We start from the raw sequence: 26,569 nt of genomic DNA on the forward strand, positions 1-26,569 counted from the left end.
CTATTGATGGATTCAAGACGAGGTTGTTTTTATTGATAATCAGACAGATTCTCAGTTTTTCAGTGTCAAAGTAGCCTGACATTTTCAATAATTTGTGTGGTATTAAAAAAGATTCTGCGAAAGTCTCCGGTCATGTAAAATGACACAGAATTGCAATGAAATGCGTTTATATAAAAGGCCACGTCTTTCCGGGACCCTAGGCTACGAAAAAATGTATGCAAGCGCCTTTGCTTTACTGCTCTAGTCCAGACCACTATGTACATGGGATGATATGCATGCAATGCTTTATTATAAAGGTGATTGGTCGGTACCTCAGAGCTCCCCGAGGTCACCCACCTCTCACGATTACTTTTTGTTTTTGGCACCTCCCGATTTTCAAATGAAGCACTGGTTTACATGCAAGAAATACATTAAAACTGCAGGTAAACTTATATATTCACACACAGACACACACACGCAGGCAGGCAGGCACTCCCGCCCGCACGCACACACACACACACAAAATTATGATTTATAACTTACCACTGAGTTGATCATCTTTGTGCTTCTCTGTGGATCCTGTGGATTTCTGGTCTTCCAGTTCAGGTCGAGAAGCCATTGTCTGTGGAGGAGAGACATCAGATAGTTATCTCTCTCTCTCTCTCTCTCTCTCTCTCTCTCTCTCTCTCTCTCTCTCTCTCTCTCTCTCTCTCTCTCTCTCTCTCTCTCTCTCTCTCTCTCTGTCTCTCTCTCTTTCTGTCTCTCTCTTCCTCTCTCTCTTTCTCTTTCTCTCTCTCTCTCTCTCTCTCTCTCTCTCTCTCTCTCTCTCTCTCTCTCTCTCTCTCTCCTTTCTCTCTCTGTCTCTCTGTCTCTCTTTCTGTCTCTCTCTTCCCCCTCCCTCTCTCTCTCTCTCTTTCTCTCTCTCTCTTTCTCTCTCTCGCTCTCTCGCTCTCTCTCTTTCTCTCTCTTCCTCAATATATGTAATACAACTAGACAATATATCAAATAAAACTTTACAGTATGTAAATGTTGACAGCAATTACTGTATGACATACTATATACTGTACCACAGTATACTGTAAGTAAATATATGTTTCAGTACATCACTGTACCAATGTACTGTAGTATTGTAATGGAGGGTTGGTCTAACTGTTTGTAGGCCTAGTATTCCATGTATATTTTTTGTAACTCCATGTTCTCTTTTTGTAGAATTGAAAGACTGCCACATGGGGGTGGGAGGACAGGTATGTTCTCCCCACACCAAGAGACCCTAATTGTTGATATGGTCCGTGAGAACAATGCCATTAAACTGAGTGAAATTCAGCAGAAGATCATTGAGGACCATTTACAGTTTTTTTGGATTGCTTACACACTAAAATTAAAAGTAGTACACTATTAGCAAAACCTTACACTCAAGAAGCAAAACATCAGCCCATATTTGCACAACTATAAGCACATTGTCAACCTTACACTTGTTGCAAAACTCTACACACAGTGATTTGCAAAACACTAAACACACTTAACATACATTACACACAAAAATCTATCATGAAGTCACGTCCTTGCAATACCAAAGCACTGACTGTCAAATTACCACACCGTCCAACCAATTGGTTCAACACAGTCATCAGGTGTGCAAACACTCGTTTGCTTAATTGTAGACACACCAATCAGGTGTATAAGCACTATAAAAAGCAGCAGGTGAGTTCATCGGTCTTCAAGCACAATGGAAAGAGTCAGAGAAAGAGTAAGACGAGGAGGAGGAGGAGGAGGAGGACGAGGAGAACGAGGAGGACGAGGAGGACGAGGAGAACGAGGAGGACGAGGAGGACAAGGAGAACGAGGAGGACGAGGAGGAGAACGAGGAGAACGAGGAGGAGAACGAGGAGAACGAGGAGGAGAACGAGGAGAACGAGGAGGAGGACGAGGGAGAACGAGGAGGAGGAGGAGGAGGACGAGGAGGAGGAGGAGGAGGAGGACGAGGAGGAGGAGGAAGGGGAGGAAGAGGAAGAGGAAGAGGAAGACAAGAAGGTGCTCAAAGAGGACCGAATCTGACAAATGAGATCCGCGCAACACTGGTTGACCACATTGTCAACCACGGCCTGACGCTGAGGGAGGCTGGACTGCGAGTACAGCCAAATCTAAGCCGATATACAGTGGCAAGTGTGATGAGAACATTTCGACTGGAAAATAGGTATTGTAAAAATATCATCATATCAAAAACATCTGCACGGTTTCAGTAACTGCTTACAGTACTATATTCTATGCACTATCAGCACTTCTGTTACCTTTTCCTGTGAAATTACTGTACTATTGTATACTGTTTTTTTTTCTACATAGGATTGAGGGTCAGGGACTGACAAGGGGAAGGCCTCCTATGTTCACAGAACAGCAAGAGAGGGAGATAGTAAACATGGTTTTGGCCAACAATGCTATAACACTCAAGCAGCTCCAAGCTAACATTGTCAATAATCACGCCATTTTCAACGATATCCATCAGGTCTCAACATCAACACTGGCACACAGGGCTATAGTCAATGTCCCAGGGCAACGTGGGGGTAATATAACACTCTGTGCAGCCATTACACAGAATGGGGTCCTCCACCGCCATGCCCATATGGGCCCTTACAACACAGCACTCATACTTACATTCTTGGACCAATTGCACAACATAACAGCAGCAAATCAAATCGATCATATGCAATACATTGTTGTCTGGGACAATGTGTCTTTCCACCGCTCTGCTCTGGTTCAGAACTGGTTTCAGCAACATCCACATTTCACCGTCCTATATCTTCCACCATACTCTCCATTCCTCAACCCTATAGAAGAGTTTTTCTCGGCATGGCGGTGGAAGGTATATGATCTCCGTCTCCAGGCTGAGGTACCCCTCATCCAAGCCATGGAGGAGGCCTGTGACCAGATGGAGGTAGCAGCAATGCAAGGATGGATTCGTCATTCAAGACGTTTCTTTCCAAGGTGTCTTGCTAATGACAACATTGCCAGCGATGTTGATGAAATTCTCTGGCCAGATCCAGCTAGGCGAAGAGACAATGTCTAGTTATTTTTTTATTTTTTTTTGAACTTACAATACGTAAAGTGACGTTTGGTTACAGTATTATGAATCTCCATGTCAACATTTTGGGCGTGTTGAGAAATAAATGAGTTTCTTCAGTCTGCAACATTGGTCTTGTGTAGTGTTTGGTGAATTTACATTATATTTGTACTTTGTTGATAGTAGCCTACTCTAATCATGTAACGATCCCGGCAGTCTGAGTCGGGTCCTGTCTGTGGACTAGTTTTTCTGCTCGTGATCTCCAGTTTCCCGAGGGTTCTGGAACGCTCCGGGAGCTCTCTTGATTTCCGCACCTGCATCCCATCAGCAATCTGCACACCTGGTCCTGATCATCACCCTTCTTAGGCTCTGGCCTAACATCCATTCCCCTGCCGGATCGTTAGCCATGAACAGTAGGTTTACCAGAGTATCAGTCTTAGAGCGTCTAGCGTTAGTTTTGTTGTTTTGCACCTTGTTGGTTTGTTGTTTACTTACCTCCGTTTTGTTCCATCTGCAGTCACTCATCCGGGACCTTCATCCAACCTCTGCCTGGTGGTCGGCGGCTGCCGAGCCATGATGGGATCAACCACTGCACCCCCAACAACTAATCAACGCCGCCCGCTCTGTTCCCTGGATTATTCAGCATCACTCTTGAATTTGTAAATAAACACTCACCTTCGTTTCAACTTACCTTGTCCTGGTCTGCTTCTGGGTTCTGGCTTTGCAACTCGTGACAGAACGATCCGGCCAGTAATGAACCCAGCGGACCTGGACTCTGTTCGCCATGCCATTACCCATCAGGAGAAGATGTTGGGCCATCATAGCACGGTACTACAGGAGATCGCGTTGTCAGTTCGGAACCTTTCTACCGGTCTGACGGAGGTCCAGAACCAACGCAAGTTTCCGGTGGAGGATCCACTACCGGTTTCACCCATCTCGCCTGCCGCTTCTGGAGCTGTGTCCTTCCGTGAGCCCAAGGTTCCGGCGCCGGATAAATATGAGGGGGAGCTGGGAAGATGCCGTTCCTTCCTTATGCAGTGTGGATTAGTGTTCGATCTACAGCCCTACTCTTATGCCACAGACAAGGCTAGGATAGCCTTTGTGATTGAGTTGCTGCGTGGTCGAGCGCTGGAGTGGGCTTCAGCCGTTTGGGAACGACAGGATCCCTGCATGGCTTCATACCAGGGGTTCACGGCCGAGCTGAGGAAGCTCTTCGACCATTCCGTCCGAGGGAGGGACGCAGCTAGGCGCCTGTTTTCGCTTCGCCAAGGAACTCGCAGCGTGGCCGACTTCGTGATCGAAGTTCAAGACGTTGGCTGTGGAGAGTGGGTGGAATGAGGAGTCTCTGCAAGCGGCCTTTTACCAGGGTCTGTCGGAGCAGCTCAAGGATGAGTTGATCTCCTATCCGGAGCCTAGTGACCTGGACAGCTTGGTAGCCTTGTCTATTCGGGTGGATAATCGAGTCCGAGAGCGAAGGAGGGAGAAGCAATGGGGTCCGTCCAATCGATCAGCTTCTCAGTTCCCAGTCGGGTCGGGTGGTGGACCAGAACACGTCGATCATTCTCCACCACAAAGGATTAGTGGAGAGGTCCTCTCTCCCGATTCTGAACCCATGCAAGTGGGGCGGCACGGGTTAACCAAGGAGGAGCGTCAACATAGACGTAAGACCAACTGCTGCCTCTACTGTGGTAGCTCGGGACATTACATCTCCACTTGTTCCCGGCGGTCGTCAAACTGCCCGGCTCGCTAAAGTTGGGAGGACTTTTAGCGAGCCAGTTTCAACCTCTCAGTACCTCTGTCAGACCCCGTTTCCCGGCTACCCTTGTGAACAGGAATCAGAGCTTAGCGATTAACGCTTTTGCTCGATTCAGGTGCCGATGGAAGCTTTCTTGATGCCGAGTTGGTGGAACAGCTGGGGCTTTCAAGGAGCAATTGCCGGAAGCCATTGAAGCGACCACTCTGAACGGCAGTAGTCTGGCACGTATCACGAATGAGGACTGAACCGGTTAAGATGCTGTTGTCGGGAATCATTCGGAGATGATTTCATTCTTCATTCTGCCGTCTTCCCATGTTCCTCTGGTCCTTGGATACCCCTGGCTGAAGGAACACAATCCCACGTTCGATTGGGTGACGGGCAAGGTAACAGTTGGAGCCTTGATTGTCATGCTAACTGTCTCAAGACTGCCTGTCCCCATTCGGTTCCCAGTCAGGTGATTGAGGCTAAACCCCCAGATTTGTCCCTGGTTCCCGAGACATATCACGATTTGGGGAAGTGTTCAGTAAGCAGAAGGCTCTGTCACTCCCTCCCCACCGACCATATGATTGTGCCATCAACCTGTTCCCTGGAGCTGTCTACCCCAAGGGAAGGTTATACAGTATCTCCCGCCCTGAACGTGAGGCTTTGGAGACCTACATCAAGGAGTCCCTAGCTGCTGGTCTCGTTCGTCCCTCGTCATCACCCCCTGGGGGCAGGATTCTTCTTTGTGGGTAAGAAGGATGGCTCTCTTCGACCGTGTATTGATTATCGGGGTTTGAATGACATCACGATCAAGAACAAGTATCCCCTGCCCTTGATGAGTTCTGCCTTCGACTCCTTACAGGGTGCTACGGTGTTCACCAAGCTAGACCTACGCAATGCGATCACATGGTCCGGATCAGAGAGGGAGACGAGTGGTTGACGGGTTTCAATACACCGATGGGTCACTCGAGTATCAGGTGATGCCGTTTGGACTGACCAATGCTCCAGCGGTATTCCAGAGTATGGTGAACGACGTCCTGAGAGATATGATCGGTCTCTTTGTGTTTGTTTACCTGGATGACATTCTGATCTTCTCGAAGGAACCTTCCGACCACGTCCAGCATGTCCGGCAGGTTCTGCAGCGATTGTTGGAGAATCGCCTGTTCGTGAAGGCCGAGAAGTGCAGTTTCACGCCACACGACATCCTTTCTCGGGTACATCATCTCCAGGGGAGAGATTAGGATGGACCAGGAGAAGGTTAGAGCGGGTTCTGGAATGGGCCCAGCCCGGTACGAGATTGCAGCTCCAGAGATTTTTGGGGTTTGCGAATTTCTACCGCAGATTCATCCGGGGATTACAGCCGTGTGGCCGCTCCGTTGACGGCCTTGACTTCCAGTATCAGGAGCTTCAAGTGGAATCCGGAGGCGGATCGAGCGTTTCTGGATTTGAAGAGGCGATTCACCAACGCACCGATTCTCTCTCAACCGGACACGGCCCGTCAGTTCGTCGTTGAAGTGGAGCGCGTCTGATGTGGGGAGTTGGCGCCATCCTGTCGCAGCGATGCTCCACGGACAGTAAACTCCATCCCTGCGCCTACTACTCTCGTCGCCTTTCGCCTGCGGAGAGGAATTACGATGTGGGTAACCGGGAGCTTCTCGCGGTGAAACTTGCCTTGGAGGAGTGGCGCCACTGGTTGGAGGGGGCGGAGCAGCCGTTTATTGTCTGGACTGACCACAAGAACCTTGCTTACGTGCAATCGGCTAGACGTCTCAACTCCCGTCAGGCCAGGTGGTCGTTGTTTTTCGGACGATTCAATTTTTTCCCTGACGTTCCGACCTGGATCTAAGAACGGCAAGGCGGACGCCTTGTCTCGGATGTTCTCCAAGACGGAGGAGAGTGGGTCCAAGACCGAGACAATTCTCCCCCGGAACTGCGTCGTGGGAGCTGTTAGGTGGAAGATTGAGGAGGAGGTGATGGCGGCTCTTCGGACGCAGCCCGGTCCCGGTAACGGTCCACCCGGTCGGTTGTTTGTGCCTGAGTCGGTTCGTCCTGCGGTCCTCAAATGGTCCCACGCCAGCAAGATGGCTTGTCACCCTGGCGTGGCTCGGACGATGGCGTTTCTTCGCAGACGTTTTGGTGGCCTGCCATGGCCGAGGATACTCGGGGGTTATGTTGCTGCCTGTCCAGTGTGTGCGCAGAATAAGAGTACCAATCGGCCCAGCTCTGGACTACTTCACCCCCTTCCTATTCCCCGGCGACCATGGTCGCATCTGGCCCTGGACTTTGTCACTGGGTTGCCCGCTTCTGAGGGGAACACGGGTCGTTCTGACTATCGTGGACAGATTCAGCAAGTTCGCCCACTTTGTGCCAATTGCCAAGCTTCCCTCTGCCTCGGAGACGTCCGAGATCCTGGTTAGGGAGGTTTTCAGGGTCCATGGGTTGCCCAGTGATATCGTTTCCGACCGTGGCCCTCAGTTTACCTCTGCTGTCTGGAAGTCCTTCTGTTTGGCCATTGGAGCTACAGTCAGTCTCACATCTGGGTTTCACCCCAATCTAATGGTCAGGCGGAGAGAGCCAACCAGAAGATGGAATCCACGCTACGCTGCCTGGCCTCTTCCAACCCCACCTCCTGGGTCTCTCAGTTGCCTTGGGTTGAGTATGCCCACAATACTCTCCCTACATCTGCCACTGGGATGTCTCCCTTCCAGTGCCTGTATGGCTACCAACCTCCCTTGTTCCCTTCTCAGGAGAAGGAGCTCTCAGTGCCTTCTGTTCAGGCCCATATTCGTCGGTTGCCACCGGACCTGGCATCGGGCCAGAAGGGCACTCCTTAGAGTTTCGGACCGGTATCAGCTCCAGGCGAATCGTCGCCGGATCCCCGCTCCCACCTACACCATCGGAGATAGGGTCTGGTTGGCCACACGGGATCTTCCTTTACGGACTGAGTCTAGGGAAGTTGTTACCGAAGTTCATTGGTCCGTTTGTGGTGGAGAAGGTGATCAATCCGGTGGCAGTTCGACTCAAACTCCCGAGGACGCTCAGAGTCCATCCCACCTTTCATGTCTCCTGCCTCAAGCCTGTTTTCCTCAGTCCTCTGTTGCCTCCTCCGCCTCCTCCTCCTCCTCCTCGGATGATCGGAGGCGGTCCTGCCTACACGGTGCGGCGCATCATGGATTCCAGACGGCGGGGCCGGGGTTTCCAGTATCTCGTGGACTGGGAGGGGTATGGTCCTGAAGAGAGGAGTTGGATTCCGCGGCGACAGATCCTAGATGCTGACCTCATCCGTGACTTCTACCGCCTCCATCCTGGCGCTCCGGGAGTCCGCCCGGTGGCGTTGTCGGGAGGGGGTACTGTAACGATCCCGGCAGTCTGAGTCGGGTCCTGTCTGTGGACTAGTTTTTCTGCTCGTGATCTCCAGTTTCCCGAGGGTTCTGGAACGCTCGGGGAGCTCTCTTGATTTCCGCACCTGCATCCCATCAGCAATCTGCACACCTGGTCCTGATCATCACCCTTCTTAGGCTCTGGCTAACATCCATTCCCTGCCGGATCGTTAGCCATGAACAGTAGGTTTACCAGAGTATCAGTCTTAGAGCGTCTAGCGTTAGTTTTGTTGTTTTGCACCTTGTTGGTTTGTTGTTTACTTACCTCCGTTTTGTTCCATCTGCAGTCACTCATCCGGGACCTTCATCCAACCTCTGCCTGGTGGTCGGCGGCTGCCGAGCCATGATGGATCAACCACTGCACCCCCAACAACTAATCAACGCCGCCCGCTCTGTTCCCTGGATTATTCAGCATCACTCTTGAATTTGTAAATAAACACTCACCTTCGTTTCAACTTACCTTGTCCTGGTCTGCTTCTGGGTTCTGGCTTTGTAACTCGTGACAAATCATAGGGAAGTAGAAGTGCTAAAAGTGTTTTAGGTTTATCACAGCAGAGTGTAACTCGTGCAAACAGAGTATAGTAATGTGAAACGTGTGTGTTTCATATGGTAACAAAGTGTGGTTTTTAAAAAGAAGTGTATAGTTTTTACAAGAGTGTTTAATTTTGCAAAGGATCTGTAGTGTTTTGCTAATTGGGTGTGTGGTTGTGCTAATTGTGTGTAGTGTTTGAAAACACGGGCCCTGTTTTGAAAATCGTGCTTAAGCAATCAAAAAAACTGTAAATTTTGAGGGTATCAACAGTGTCAGCCTCTCTACTGTTGATCGTGTCCTCAAGCGCAACAGACTGCGCATGAAACAGCTATACAGAGTGCCCTTTGATCGCAACTCAGACAGAGTCAAAGAGCAAAGATTCCAGTATGTACAGGTTGGCATATATCCAGACACATTCAATGTTGATTACTCTAAGTAGTGATTTACTGTAGTGGCCTAAATCACTTTTTCCGTATCACTTACAAAACTATATATATTTCTACAGAGGGTTTTTCAACTGGATGCAATGGAAAGACCCCATCAATACATCTACATGGATGAAGCTGGGTTTAATCTCACCAAAAGGAGAAGGAGAGGCCGTAATGTGATTGGCCATCGGGCCATTGTTGGTGTTCCTGGGCAGCGTGGTGGTAATGTCACATTATGTGCTGCCATCAGCAATCATGGGGTTGTCCACCATCATGCCCAACCTGGGGCCCTACAACACTCACCAGCTCCTCATTTTCCTCAATCACATGCGAGATGCTTTGTTAGGGCAGCAGGATGAGCATCCCATCTATGTTGTTGTTTGGGACAATGTGAGTTTTCACAGAGCCCTCCAGGTTAGAGAGTGGTACAATATGAACCAAGGTTTTATCAATCTTTGCCTTCCACCGTACTCCCCTTTCCCTAAACCCCATTGAGGAATTCTTCTCCTCATGGCGGTGGAAGGTATATGAACGCCAACCTTACACCAGGGTAAATCTCCTGCAAGCCATGGGACTTGCCTGTGGTGACATAGGTGTGGAGGCATGCCAAGCCTGGATACGGCATGCCAGGGTTTTTTCCCCCGTTGCCTGGCCAGACAAAATGTGGCCTGTGATGTGGATGAAGTCCTGTGGCCTGGAACCAGTACGGAGACATGATGCTGTGGCTGAGTAATGCACTTATTTGTATATTTTTGTACTTTATTTTTACATGGGCTTACTGTACACAAGTGGCAAACGATAAGATTTCTGTTTGTTTTTACAAGTGCTACATGTAAATGCACAAGATTTCTTTTCTTTTTTTTTGTACACGTGCTAAATGCACAGGTTTTTTTGTTTTGCAACATGCATTTAGCCTACAGTGAACAATAAACATGTATTTCTCCAGCTTCATGTCCTGAGCATTGTGTTTTCTATTTCTCATGTGAGTGTTTAGTGACTGTTCAGTAGTGTTTTTATTTTGATTGATCTCGGGCACGATTTGACAACATAGTTCAGTTTTGAGCACAGATTGAACTGTTTTGAGGTGAAAGTTTGGTTTTGCAAGAAGAGTCTGAGGTTTTGTGAATGTAGCTTGAAAATTGGGTTTTGTGTTCACAGTTAAGAGAAAAGGAGAGCAGCTTTCAAGAAATTTGTCTTAGCAATCGAGAAAAACTGTAAATCAGCCCAAGTACTCTTCACTTTCCAATCAAACCTATTGATAAAGTTGTGGAATCCTGTTAAGGGAGCGTCTGGCTGTCTGTCCTCTCTCTGCAATAACTACCAGATCCACACCAGCTGCCAACACACACACACACACACACACACACACACACACACACACACACACACACACACACACACACACACACACACACACACACACACACACACACACACACATGCGTTCACACACACACGCACACACGTTCACACACACACGCGCGTTCACACACACACACACACACACACGCACACACACACACGCGTTTACACACATCATGTCTCTCTCCTATAACCTTGATCCTTGATTACATTATCATGATTATCATCTTTATTCTGTTATAGTAGGAGTTGTTGTTATCATAGAGAGTATTAACTGGGGGTTATAGTAGTATTGTTGTTGTTATCATAGAGAGTATTAGCTGTTATAGTAGTATTGTTGTTGTTATCATAGAGAGTATTAACTGAGGGTTATGGTAGTATTGTTGTTGTTATCATAGATAGTATTAACTGAGGGTTATGGTAGTATTGTTGTTGTTGTCATAGAGAGTATTAACTGTTATAGCAGTATTGTTGTTGTTGTCATAGAGAGTATTAACTGAGGGTTATAGTAGTATTGTTGTTGTCATCATAGAGAGTATTAACTGTTATAGTAGTATTGTTGTTGTTGTCATAGAGAGTATTAACTGTTATAGTAGTATTGTTGTTGTCATCATAGAGAGTATTAACTGTTATAGTAGTATTGTTGTTGTCATCATATAGAGTATTAACTGTTATAGCAGTATTGTTGTTGTTGTCATAGAGTATTAACTGTTATAGTAGTATTGTTGTTGTTATCATATAGAGTATTAACTGTTATAGTAGTATTGTTGTTGTCATCATAGAGAGTATTAACTGTTATAGTAGTATTGTTGTTGTTGTCATAGAAGGTATTAACTGTTATAGTAGTATTGTTGTTGTTATCATATAGAGTATTAACTGTTATAGCAGTATTGTTGTTGTTGTCATAGAGAGTATTAACTGATGGATATGGTAGTATTGTTGTTGTCATCATAGAGAGTATTAACTGTTATAGTAGTATTGTTGTTGTTGTCATTGAGAGAGTATTAACTATTATAGTAGTATTGTTGTTGTTATCATATAGAGTATTAACTGAGGTTATGGTAGTATTGTTGTTGTTATCATAGAGGAGAGTATTAACTAGTATAGTATTATTGTTGTTGTCATCATAGAGAGTATTAACTGAGGGGTTATAGCAGTATTGTTGTTGTTATCATAGAGTGATTAACTAGTATAGTAGTATTGTTGTTGTTGTCATAGAGTATTAACTGTTATAGTAGTATTGTTGTTGTTATCATAGAGGTATTAACTGAGGGTTATATCAGTATTGTTGTTGTTATCATAGAGAGTATTAACTAGTATAGTAGTATTGTTGTTGTTGTCATAGAGAGTATTAACTGTTATAGTAGTATTGTTGTTGTTATCATATAGAGTATTAACTGAGGGTTATGGTAGTATTGTTGTTGTCATAGAGAGTATTAACTGTTATAGCAGTATTGTTGTTGTTATCATATAGAGTATTAACTGTTATAGTAGTATTGTTGTTGTTATCATAGAGAGTATTAACTGTTATAGTAGTATTGTTGTTGTTGTCATAGAGAGTATTAACTGTTATAGTAGTATTGTTGTTGTTATCATATAGAGTATTAACTGAGGGTTATGGTAGTATTGTTGTTGTTATCATAGAGAGTATTAACTGTTATAGTAGTATTGTTGTTGTTGTCATAGAGAGTATTAACTGTTATAGTAGTGTTGTTGTTGTTGTCATAGAGAGTATTAACTGTTATAGTAGTATTGTTGTTGTTATCATATAGAGTATTAACTGTTATAGTAGTATTGTTGTTGTTATCATATAGAGTATGAACTGAGGGTTATGGTAGTATTGTTGTTATCATAGAGAGTATTAACTGTTATAGTAGTATTGTTGTTGTTGTCATAGAGAGTAGTAACTGTTATAGTAGTATTGTTGTTGTTATCATATAGAGTATTAACTGAGGGTTATGTTAGTATTGTTGTTGTTATCATATAGAGTATTAACTGTTATAGTAGTATTGTTGTTGTTGTCATAGAGAGTATTAACTGTTGTAGTAGTATTGTTGTTGTTGTCATAGAGAGTATTAACTGTTATAGTAGTATTGTTGTTGTTATCATATAGAGTATTAACTGAGGGTTATGGTAGTATTGTTGTTGTTATCATAGGAGTATTAACTGTTATAGTAGTATTGTTGTTGTTGTCATAGAGAGTATTAACTGTTATAGTAGTATTGTTGTTGTCGTCATAGAGAGTATTAACTGAGGGTTATAGCAGTATTGTTGTTGTTATCATAGAGAGTATTAATTGTTATAGTAGTATTGTTGTTGTTGTCATAGAGAGTAGTAACTGTTATAGTAGTATTGTTGTTGTTATCATATAGAGTATTAACTGAGGGTTATGGTAGTATTGTTGTTGTTATCATAGAGATTATTAACTGTTATAGTAGTATTGTTGTTGTTATCATAGAGAGTATTAACTGTTATAGTAGTATTGTTGTTGTTGTCATAGAGAGTATTAACTGTTATAGTAGTATTGTTGTTGTTATCATATAGAGTATTAACTGAGGGTTATGGTAGTATTGTTGTTGTTATCATAGAGAGTATTAACTGTTATAGTAGTATTGTTGTTGTCATCATAGAGAGTATTAACGGTTATAGTAGTATTGTTGTTGTCATCATAGAGAGTATTAACTGTTATAGTAGTATTGTTGTTGTTGTCATAGAGAGTATTAACTGTTATAGTAGTATTGTTGTTGTTGTCATAGAGAGTATTAACTGTTATAGTAGTATTGTTGTTTTCATCATAGAGAGTATTAACTGAGGGTTATAGCAGTATTGTTGTTGTTATCATAGAGAGTATTAACTGTTATAGTAGTATTGTTGTTGTCATCATAGAGAGTATTAACTGTTAAAGTAGTATTGTTGTTGTTGTCATAGAGAGTATTAACTGATATAGTAGTATTGTTGTTTTCATCATAGAGAGTATTAACGGTTATAGTAGTATTGTTGTTGTCATCATAGAGAGTATTAACTGTTATAGCAGTATTGTTGTTATCATCATAGAGAGTATTAACTGAGGGTTATGGTAGTATTGTTGTTGTTATCATAGAGAGTATTAACTGTTATAGTAGTATTGTTGTTGTCATCATAGAGAGTATTAACTGTTATAGTAGTATTGTTGTTGTCATCATAGAGAGTATTAACTGTTATAGCAGTATTGTTGTTATCATCATAGAGAGTATTAACTGTTATAGTAGTATTGTTGTTGTCATCATAGAGAGTATTAACTGTTATAGCAGTATTGTTGTTGTTGTTGTCATAGAGAGTATTAACTGAGGGTTATGGTAGTATTGTTGTTATCATAGAGAGTATTAACTGAGTGTTATGCAGTGGATGGTTCCTGGTACAGCCTGGTCATGTTATCTAAAGGGACGCTAAGATGATGATGATGCTAGTACATCTTATCTATTAACACACACACACACACACACACACACACACAAGCCTGCATACACACACACACACACACACACACACATACACACACACACACAAGCCTGCATACACACACAGACACACACACACACACACACACACACACACACACACAAGCCTGCATACACACACACACACACACACACACACACACACACACACACACACACACACACACACACACACACACACACACACACACACACACACACAAGCCTGCATACACACACACTCACACACACACACACACACACACACACATACACACACACACACAAGCCTGCATACACACACACACACACACACCTACACACACACACACACAAACAAACAACCATGTACACATTCAGACACACACACACACACACACACACACACACAAGATGGCTATTTTACACATCAAACTCATCAAAACAGAGATCAAAGGTTTGTTATTGTTTGTTAGAATTAATTTACAAACTGTGTCTCTTATCAGCATTCTATTTCACAACGATGTCCTCTTATCAGCGTTCTATTTCACAACGATGTCCTCTTATCAGCGTTCTATTTCCCAACGATGTCCTCTTATCAGCGTTCTATTTCACAACGATGTCCTCTTATCAGCGTTCTATAGCTTATTGGTCTGCCTCAATGACCTGCTGTCATTAACTGAAAAAACTCACCACTCTACTAACTCAAATATCAGGGTGTTGATTTGAGTCACATGGTTTGACACACTACTCTCACTAACTCAAATATCAGGGTGTTGATTTGAGTCACATGGTTTGACACACCACTCTACTAACTCAAATATCAGGGTGTTGATTTGAGTCACATGGTTTGACACTCCACTCTCACTAACTCAAATATCAGGGTGTTGATTTGAGTCACATGGTTTGACACACCACTCTCACTAACTCAAATATCAGGGTGTTGATTTGAGTCACATGGTTTGACACACTACTCTCACTAACTCAAATATCAGGGTGTTGATTTGAGTCACATGGTTTGACACACTACTCTCACTAACTCAAATATCAGGGTGTTGATTTGAGTCACATGGTTTGACACACCACTCTACTAACTCAAATATCAGGGTGTTGATTTGAGTCACATGGTTTGACACTCCACTCTCACTAACTCAAATATCAGGGTGTTGATTTGAGTCACATGGTTTGACACACCACTCTCACTAACTCAAATATCAGGGTGTTGATTTGAGTCACATGGTTTGACACACTACTCTCACTAACTCAAATATCAGGGTGTTGATTTGAGTCATATGGTTTGACACACTACTCTCACTAACTCAAATATCACGGTGTTGATTTGAGTCACATGGTTTGACACACCACTCTCACTAACTCAAATATCAGGGTGTTGATTTGAGTCACATGGTTTGTCACACCACTCTCACTAACTCAAATATCAGGGTGTTGGTTTGAGTCACATGGTTTGACAGACCACTCTACTAACTCAAATATCAGGGTGTTGGTTTTCATCATAGAGAGTATTAACTGAGGGTTATGGTAGTATTGTTGTTGTCGTCATATAGAGTATTAACTGTTATAGTAGTATTGTTGTTATCATCATAGAGAGTATTAACTGTTATAGTAGTATTGTTGTTATCATCATAGAGAGTATTAACTGTTATAGTAGTATTGTTGTTATCGTCATAGAGAGTATTAACTGTTATAGTAGTATTGTTGTTATCGTCATAGAGAGTATTAACTGAGGGTTATGGTAGTATTGTTGTTGTCATCATAGAGAGTATTAACTCTTATAGTAGTATTGTTGTTATCGTCATAGAGAGTATTTACTGAGGGTTATGGTAGTATTGTTGTTGTCATCATAGAGAGTATTAACTGAGGGTTATAGTAGTATTGTTGTTGTCGTCATATAGAGTATTAACTGTTATAGTAGTATTGTTGTTATCATCATAGAGAGTATTAACTGTTATAGTAGTATTGTTTATTTATTATGGATCCTCATTAGTTCCTGCCAAGGCAGCATCTACTCTTGTTGTTGTCATCATAGAGAGTATTAACTGTTATAGCAGTATTGTGTTGTCATCATAGAGAGCATTAACTGTTATAGTAGTATTGTTGTTGTTATCATAGAGAGTATTAACTGTTATAGCAGTATTGTTGTTGGCATCATAGTGAGTATTAACTGTTATAGTAGTATTGTTGTTGTTATCATAGAGAGTATTAACTGTTATAGCAGTATTGTTGTTGGCATCATAGTGAGTATTAACTGTTATAGTAGTATTGTTGTTGTCATCATATAGAGTATTAACGGTTATAGTAGTATTGTTGTTATCATAGAGAGTATTAACTGTTATAGTAGTATTGTTGTTGTCATCATAGATAGTATTAACTGTTATAGTATTATTGTTGTTGTCATCATAGAGAGTATTAACTGTTATAGTAGTATTGTTGTTGTTATCATAGAGAGTATTAACTGTTATATTAGTATTGTTGTTGTTATCATAGAGAGTATTAACTGTTATAGCAGTATTGTTGTTGGCATCATAGTGAGTATTAACTGTTATAGTAGTATTGTTGTTGTCATCATAGAGAGTATTAACTGTTATAGCAGTATTGTTGTTGTCATCATAGTGAGTATTAACTGTTATAGCAGTATTGTTGTTGGCATCATAGTGAGTATTAACAGTTATAGTAGTATTGTTGTTGTCATCATAGAGAATATTAACTGTTATAGTAGTATTGTTGTTGTTATCATAGAGAGTATTAACTGTTATAGTAGTATTGTTGTTGTCATCATAGAGAGTATTAACTGTTATAGTAGTATTGTTGTTGTCATCATAGAGAGTATTAACTGTTATAGCAGTATTGTTGTTGTTGTCATAGAGAGTATTAACTGTTATAGTAGTATTGTTGTTGTTATCATATATACCTTTTGTGCTTTGTGCCCTGTGTTTTGTAATTTGCTTTGATTCAGATTTAATTAAATTGTTCTGTTGCAAACAAGAAAGGGTAATTTTCAGGAAGAAAAATGGTGTGCCTTGCAGAATCTGAACAAAATCTAAACAATCTGAATTACGGTACTTGTGGTTGAGATTGTGTGTGAAAAATAGTGTAGATTAACTCTGAATTCCAACTGAAAGTTAGACCACTAAGACACAATGTGTTTCTTCCCTCAATCAAAAAGAAAGTCTCTTTTGTATTCTATTTTGGCAGGATAGTCCTTTGTGTTAGAACTAGGACGATGGCTGGAGTGTCAAACCATGTGACTCAAATCAACACCCTGATATTTGAGTTAGTAGAGTGGTGTGTCAAACCATGTGACTAAAATCAACACCCTGATATTTGAGTTAGTAGAGTGGTGTGTCAAACCACGTGACTCAAATCAACACCCTGATATTTGAGTTAGTGAGAGTGGTGTGTCAAACCACGTGACTCAAATCAACACCCTGATATTTGAGTTAGTGAGAGTGGTGTGTCAAGTCTCTATATGTTTTGCTGTATCGTTGTCTTCAAATTGTTGTTCCATATTCATACCAAATAACTTTCAAGTGCAATTATTTACTAAATGCTGGTACTGAAAATTCAATAAACAAAGTATAAAAAAAAAAAAAAAAGAGAGTGGTGTGTCAAACCATGTGACTCAAATCAACACCCTGATATTTGAGTTAGTGAGAGTAGTGTGTCAAACCATGTGACTCAAATCAACACCCTGATATTTGAGTTAGTGAGAGTAGTGTGTCAAACCATGTGACTCAAATCAACACCCTGATATTTGAGTTAGTGAGAGTGGTGTGTCAAACGATGTGACTCAAATCAACACCCTGATATTTGAGTTAGTGAGAGGGGTGTGTCAAACCATGTGACTCAAATCAACACCCTGATATTTGAGTTAGTGAGAGTGGTGTGTCAAACCTTGTGACTCAAATCAACACCCTGATATTTGAGTTAGTGAGAGTAGTGTGTCAAACCATGTGACTCAAATCAACACCCTGATATTTGAGTTAGTGAGAGTGGTGTGTCAAACCATGTGACTCAAATCAACACCCTGATATTTGAGTTAGTAGAGTGGTGTGTCAAACCATGTGACTAAAATCAACACCCTGATATTTGAGTTAGTGAGAGTGGTGTGTCAAACCACGTGACTCAAATCAACACCCTGATATTTGAGTTAGTGAGAGTGGTGTGTCAAACCATGTGACTCAAATCAACACCCTGATATTTGTGTTAGTAGAGTGGAGTGTCAAACCATGTGACTCAAATCAACACCCTGATATTTGAGTTAGTAGAGTGGTGTGTCAAACCATGTGACTCAAATCAACACCCTGATATTTGAGTTAGTGAGAGTAGTGTGTCAAACCATGTGACTCAAATCAACACCCTGATATTTGAGTTAGTAGAGTGGTGTGTCAAACCATGTGACTCAAATCAACACCCTGATATTTGAGTTAGTAGAGTGGTGTGTCAAACCATGTGACTCAAATCAACACACTGATATTTGAGTTAGTAGAGTGGTTGTCACGATCGTCGGATATAGAGGACCAAGGCGCAGCGTGGAAGGTGAACATACTTATTTATTAAATGATACACGAACAAAACAACAAATCGATACGTGACGTCCACAGGTGCAAAACACAAACCAACACGGAACAAGATCCCACAAACACTGTGGGAAAACCACCTGACTAAATATGGTTCCCAATCAGAGACAACCAGCAACAGCTGATACTCGTTGCCTCTGATTGAGAACCACTCTGGCCAACATAGATGTACAAAAACTAGACTAGACACAACGAGCACAAAACATAAACTCTACACACCCTGGCTCAACTTAAAAGAGTCCCCAGAGCCAGGGCGTGACAGTGGTGTGTCAAACCATGTGACTCAAATCAACACCCTGATATTTGAGTTAGTAGAGTGGTGTGTCAAACCATGTGACTCAAATCAACACCCTGATATTTGAGTTAGTAGAGTGGTGTGTCAAACCATGTGACTCAAATCAACACCCTGATATTTGAGTCAGCAGAGTGGTGAGTTTTTTCAGTTAATGACAGCAGGTCATTGAGGCAGACCAGTAAGCTATAGAACGCTGATAAGAGACACAGTTTGTAAATTAATTGTGTGTGTGTTAATAGATAAGATGTACTAGCATCATCATCATCTTAGCGTCCCTTTAGATAACATGACCAGGCTGTACCAGGAACCTTCCACTGCATAACCCTCAGTTAATACTCTCTATGATAACAACAATACTACCATAACCCTCAGTTAATACTCTCTATGATGAAAACCAACACCCTGATATTTGAGTTAGTGAGAGTGGTGTGTCAAACCATGTGACTCAAATCAACACCCTGATATTTGAGTTAGTAGAGTGGTGTGTCAAACCATGTGACTCAAATCAACACCCTGATATTTGAGTTAGTGAGAGTGGTGTGTCAAACCATGTGACTCAAATCAACACCCTGATATTTGAGTCAGCAGAGTGGTGTGTCAAACCATGTGACTCAAATCAACACCCTGATATTTGAGTTAGTGAGAGTGGTGTGTCAAACCATGTGACTCAAATCAACACCCTGATATTTGAGTCAGCAGAGTGGTGTGTCAAACCATGTGACTCAAATCAACACCCTGATATTTGAGTTAGTGAGAGTGGTGTGTCAAACCATGTAGCTCAAATCAACACCCTGATATTTGAGTCAGCAGAGTTGTGTGTCAAACCATGTGACTCAAATCAACACCCTGATATTTGAGTTAGTGAGAGTGGTGTGTCAAACCATGTGACTCAAATCCACACCCTGATATTTGAGTTAATAGAGTGGTGTGTCAAACCATGTGACTCAAATCAACACCCTGATATTTGAGTTAGTAGAGTGGTGAGTTTTTTCAGTTAATGACAGCAGGTCATTGAGGCAGACCAGTAAGCTATAGAACGCTGATAAGAGACACAGTTTGTAAATTAATTCTAACAAACAATAACAAACCTTTGATCTCTGTTTTGATGAGTTTGATGTGTAAAATAGCCATCTTGTGTGTGTGTGTTTCTGTGTGTGTGTTTGTGTGTCTGAATGTGTACATGGTTGTTTGTGTGTGTGTGTGTGTGTGTGCAGCTGTGTGTGTGTGTGTGTGTGTGTGTGTATGCAGGCTTGTGTGTGTGTGTATGTGTGTGTGTGTGTGTGTGTGTGTGTGTGTGTGTGTGTGTGTGTGTGTGTGTGTATGCAGGCTTGTGTGTGTTAATAGATAAGATGTACTAGCATCATCATCATCTTAGCGTCCCTTTAGATAACATGACCAGGCTGTACCAGGAACCATCCACTGCATAACACTCAGTTAATACTCTCTATGATAACAACAACAATACTACTATAACAGTTAATACTCTCTATGATAACAACAACAATACTACTATAACAGTTAATACTCTCTATGATGACAACAACAATACTACTATAACAGTTAATACTCTCTATGATAACAACAACAATACTACTATAACAGTTAATATTCTCTATGATGACAACAACAATACTACTATAACTGTTAATACTCACTATGATGCCAACAACAATACTGCTATAACAGTTAATACTCACTATGATGACAACAACAATACTGCTATAACAGTTAATACTCTCTATGATGACAACAACAATACTACTATAACAGTTAATACTCACTATGATGCCAACAACAATACTGCTATAACAGTTAATACTCTCTATGATAACAACAACAATACTAATATAACAGTTAATACTCTCTATGATAACAACAACAATACTACTATAACAGTTAATACTCTCTATGATGACAACAACAATACTACTATAACAGTTAATACTATCTATGATGACAACAACAATACTACTATAACAGTTAATACTCTCTATGATAACAACAATACTACTATAACCGTTAATACTCTATATGATGACAACAACAATACTACTATAACAGTTAATACTCACTATGATGCCAACAACAATACTGCTATAACAGTTAATACTCTATATGATAACAACAACAATACTACTATAACAGTTAATACTCACTATGATGCCAACAACAATACTGCTATAACAGTTAATACTCTCTATGATAACAACAACAATACTACTATAACAGTTAATGCTCTCTATGATGACAACACAATACTGCTATAACAGTTAATACTCTCTATGATGACAACAACAAGAGTAGATGCTGCCTTGGCAGGAACTAATGAGGATCCATAATAAATAAACAATACTACTATAACAGTTAATACTCTCTATGATGATAACAACAATACTACTATAACAGTTAATACTCTATATACTGACAACAACAATACTACTATAACCCTCAGTTAATACTCTCTATGATGACAACAACAATACTACCATAACCCTCAGTAAATACTCTCTATGACGATAACAACAATACTACTATAAGAGTTAATACTCTCTATGATGACAACAACAATACTACCATAACCCTCAGTTAATACTCTCTATGACGATAACAACAATACTACTATAACAGTTAATACTCTATGACGATAACAACAATACTACTATAACAGTTAATACTCTCTATGATGATAACAACAATACTACTATAACAGTTAATACTCTCTATGATGATAACAACAATACTACTATAACAGTTAATACTCTATGTGACGACAACAACAATACCATAACCCTCAGTTAATACTCTCTATGATGAAAACCAACACCCTGATATTTGAGTTAGTAGAGTGGTCTGTCAAACCATGTGACTCAAACCAACACCCTGATATTTGAGTTAGTGAGAGTGGTGTGACAAACCATGACTCAAATCAACACCCTGATATTTGAGTTAGTGAGAGTGGTGTGTCCAAACCATGTGACTCAAATCAACACCGTGATATTTGAGTTAGTGAGAGTAGTGTCAAACCATATGACTCAAATCAACACCCTGATATTTGAGTTAGTGAGAGTAGTGTGTCAAACCACTGTGACTCAAATCAACACCCTGATATTTGAGTTAGTGAGAGTGGTGTGTCAAACCATGTGACTCAAATCAACACCCTGATATTTGAGTTAGTGAGAGTGGAGTGTCAAACCATGTGACTCAAATCAACACCCTGATATTTGAGTTAGTAGAGTGGTGTGTCAAACCATGTGACTCAAATCAACACCCTGATATTTGAGTTAGTGAGAGTAGTGTGTCAAACCATGTGACTCAAATCAACACCCTGATATTTGAGTTAGTGAGAGTAGTGTGTCAAACCATGTGACTCAAATCAACACCCTGATATTTGAGTTAGTGAGAGTGAGTGTGTCAAACCATGTGACTCAAATCAACACCCTGATATTTGAGTTAGTGAGAGGGAGTGTCAAACCATGTGACTCAAATCAACACCCTGATATTTGGAGTTAGTAGAGTGGTGTGTCAAACCATGTGACTCAAATCAACACCCTGATATTTGAGTTAGTGAGAGTAGTGTGTCAAACCATGTGACTCAAATCAACACCCTGATATTTGAGTTAGTAGAGTGGTGAGTTTTTTCAGTTAATGACAGCAGGTCAGATGAGGCAGACCAATAAGCTATAGAACGCTGATAAGAGGACATCGTTGTGAAATAGAACGCTGATAAGAGGACATCGTTGGGAAATAGAACGCTGATAAGAGGACATCGTTGTGAAATAGAACGCTGATAAGAGGACATCGTTGTGAAATAGAATGCTGATAAGAGACACAGTTTGTAAATTAATTCTAACAAACAATAACAAACCTTTGATCTCTGTTTTGATGAGTTTGATGTGTAAAATAGCCATCTTGTGTGTGTGTGTGTGTGTGTGTGTGTGTCTGAATGTGTACATGGTTGTTTGTTTGTGTGTGTGTGTGTGTAGGTGTGTGTGTGTGTGTGTGTGCAGGCTTGTGTGTGTGTGTGTATGTGTGTGTGTGTGTGTGTGTGTGTGTGTGATGTGTGTGTGTATGCAGGCTTGTGTGTGTGTGTGTGTGTGTGTGTGTGTGTGTGTGTGTGTGTGTGTGTGTGTGTGTGTGTGTATGCAGGCTTGTGTGTGTGTGTGTGTGTGTGTGTGTGTGTCTGTGTGTGTATGCAGGCTTGTGTGTGTGTGTGTATGTGTGTGTGTGTGTGTGTGTGTGTATGCAGGCTTGTGTGTGTGTGTGTGTGTGTGTGTGTGTGTGTTAATAGATAAGATGTACTAGCATCATCATCATCTTAGCGTCCCTTTAGATAACATGACCAGGCTGTACCAGGAACCATCCACTGCATAACACTCAGTTAATACTCTCTATGATAACAACAATACTACCATAACCCTCAGTTAATACTCTATGACAACAACAACAACAATACTGCTATAACAGTTAATACTCTCTATGATGACAACAACAATACTACTATAACAGTTAATACTCTCTATGATGATAACAACAATACTGCTATAACAGTTAATACTCTCTATGATGACAACAACAATACTACTATAACAGTTAATACTCTCTATGATGACAACAACAGTACTACTATAACAGTTAATACTCTCTATGATAAAACAACAATACTACCATAACCCTCAGTTAATACTCTCATGATGATAACAACAATACTGCTATAACAGTTAATACTCTCTATGATGACAACAACAATACTACTATAACCGTTAATACTCTCTATGATGAAAACAACAATACTACTATATCAGTTAATACTCTCTATGACAACAACAACAATACTACTTTAACAGTTAATACTCTATGCCATGACAACAACAATACTACTATAACAGTTAATACTCTCTATGATAACAACAACAATACTGCTATAACCCTCAGTTAATACTCTCTATGATGAAAACAACAATACTACTATAACAGTTAATACTCTCTATGACAACAACAACAATACTACTATAACAGTTAATACTCTCTATGACAACAACAACAATACTACTATAACAGTTAATACTCTCTATGATGACAACAACAATACTACTATAACCGTTAATACTCTCTATGATGACAACAACAATACTACTATAACAGTTAATACCTCTATGATAACAACAACAATACTACCATAACCCAGTTAATACTCTCTATGACAACAACAACAATACTACTATAACAGTTAATACTCTCTACGATAACAACAACATACTTTACTATAACAGTTAATAATCTCTATGATAACAACAACAATACTACCATAACCCTCAGTTAATACTCTATATGATAACAACAACAATACTACTATAACAGTTACTACTCTCTATGACAACAACAACAATACTACTATAACAGTTAATACTCTCTATTGTGACGACCCTCCCACTCTGTCTGCCGTATTCTCTCTTTGTTCTTGTTTCCTTGTTAGGATGCCGGTGGGCGGAGTTGGGAGGGTCGTCAGCTACATGGGAAACACCTGGGCCGGGTGTGTCCCAGGATAAATGGACCTCTTCCACATTCATTAGGGAGACTCTCTCCAGGCAGTTACTTTGATTTTGGTTGGGATATTTTTGTGGCCTTTTTTGGGTTGTTTGCTTTGGCACTTATCAACACTTTTCTATATTACATTTATGCAAGCAAACACTCACTTACACTACTGATTACTGATTACACACCCCATTGTTATTTCAGTTAGTTACTTTAATTAATAAATATATACTTTGAGTACTCCTTGTCTCCACGTGTCTCCCTTTTGTTACGAACTTGAGCCGGTTCGTGACAAGTGGGGGCTCGTCTGGGATTTTGAACTGGTGGTGTTTGGGAGAACGTGGAGTTAATGTCCAATTCTGTAGGGTTTTTCTTTGTAAATTTTGTTAGTTTGTTTGAGGTTGATAGGCCAGTATTGGTTGCCTTTGGGTTTTGTACTGCGTTGGAGAGAGTACATTGGTTAGTTTCCAGTCCCTGCCCAGCCTGGAAACTCTTGCTCTACTCGCTGTTGGGACATCGGTCTGAGGTGAGTAATCGGCTGTGTACCTCAGTGGGAGATTGGGTAGGGTAGTGACATTTGCTACCCGAGCTATAGCTTTTCCCCTGATAGGCTTAGTGACGCGTTTTGTTTTGGGATACGTGGGCATGGTTAAATGTTTGTTATTTTTGTGTGGTGTCAGTGGACTGAGCAGTTGTCTCGGGGGCACATCCGTGGCTTGGGGAAATCTACCAGCGTGCTGGGGGTTTAATTCCTTGCCAGCGGGCTACAGTGCGTAATTACCCACCGCAAACCTGCACGAAGACTAGGGTTGAGTTATTGTAGGTTTTGGGGAAGCTCCATATCCCAGCTCTTTTCTGTGGTGCTCGGTGTGATTGTATTTCTCTTGTGTCTGGTGTGCTCAGCAGAGGGTTGAGCAAGATTATTATGATCTATATATTTAATTTTTTTTCCTTGATTATGCGTCTAATGTAGATGAGTTCATTCGCTTTCCATCAGAAGAACTGTTAGAATTATGTACTAAAGAACAGCTGTTGAAGGTTGCTGAACACTACAAGGTTGAAATTAGTGATAAACGCCTAAAAAATTCTATTAGGTTAATATTGAAGGCCAATTTGATGGAGAGTGGTATTCTGGATGTTACCACTGGGGCAGCCTCTGCTGAGGACACGTTGTCTCCCCGATATGTTACAATGATCGCTCCATCGGTTAGTCATAGTAGTCTTCTTTTTGAACAGCAGAAAGAACTGCTTCTGTTACAGCTAGAGCATGAACAAGCTAAAATGGAGCATGAACGAAATGGACAGAGAGCTAAAATGGAGCATGATCGTGTAAAATATGAAAGGGAATTGGAATTTAAACAGGATATGGAGCGTACTACAAAATCAAGCTGCAACAAGAGGACTAGAGTTGGTTAGGGAAGGAAAGCTCTCAGGGGAGAGTTTGCTCTGGGAAGGTGACCTAGAGTTACCTAGGGGTCGTCTCTTTTGGTCGTAATCCAGACACATTTGATATTGTTGGGAATTTACAGTTGTTGCCCCAGTTTAATGAAAAGGACCCGGAGACATTCTTTTCGTTGTTTGAGCAAGTGTTTGACGCTAGGAGTTGGCCTGATTCTGATCGACTTTGATGTTGCAGTGTGCTGACTGGTAAAGCGCGAGGAAGCATATTCAGCTCTTAGTGAGCAGACAGTGTTAGTTATGAGAAGGTTAAAAGCGGCTGTGTTACAGAGAGGTTATGAATTGGTCCCTGAGGCCACCGCCATACGATTTAGAACTTTAAAAAGGGATGATCAGCAGACTCATGTTGAGTTTGCGTGTATTATCTTCACAGTTTAATCGCTGGTGTTCCGCCTCTGCAGTTATGACTTTCCAAGGGCTGTGTGATCTGATTATGTTAGAACAATTTAAGGACACAATCCCCTGATCGTATAGCGACGACATTACGAACGAAAAATAAAGACTGTCGCTGAAGCTGCGGTTTTGGCAGATGAATATGTGTTGACTCACACACATTTTTTTGCAGAACCCCGTATTCGGAGGTGAGTGGGGGTGTTTGCAGAGATTTGGGCTCTCGCTCGACGAGATACTTCAGTTCCGGGCAGAGTTTCATTCAACTGGGGTTGAGCCTGATACCCGTGGTAAAACTGACTTTGGTCAAGAGTGTCACTACTGTCGAGAATTAGGTCATTGGAAAATGAATGTCCGATTCTTAGGT

At 41.4% G+C, this 26,569-nt stretch overlaps 1 protein-coding gene across 1 annotated transcript in view; it reads right to left on the minus strand.

Moving 5' to 3' along the window:
• The window catches only part of LOC121561155 (sodium-dependent phosphate transport protein 2B-like), a 101,273-nt gene that overhangs the window by 19,572 nt on the left and 55,132 nt on the right, over positions 1 to 26,569 (minus strand). Inside the window, exon 2 of the mRNA XM_045214309.1 lies at positions 523 to 601. Coding sequence (XP_045070244.1) covers positions 523 to 598 — 76 coding nt within the window. The 5' untranslated portion in view covers positions 599 to 601. The remainder of the gene's footprint in view (positions 1 to 522; positions 602 to 26,569) is intronic.

The sequence above is a fragment of the Coregonus clupeaformis genome, unplaced genomic scaffold (genome assembly GCF_020615455.1).
Source record: "Coregonus clupeaformis isolate EN_2021a unplaced genomic scaffold, ASM2061545v1 scaf0233, whole genome shotgun sequence".
NCBI lineage: Eukaryota > Metazoa > Chordata > Actinopteri > Salmoniformes > Salmonidae > Coregonus > Coregonus clupeaformis.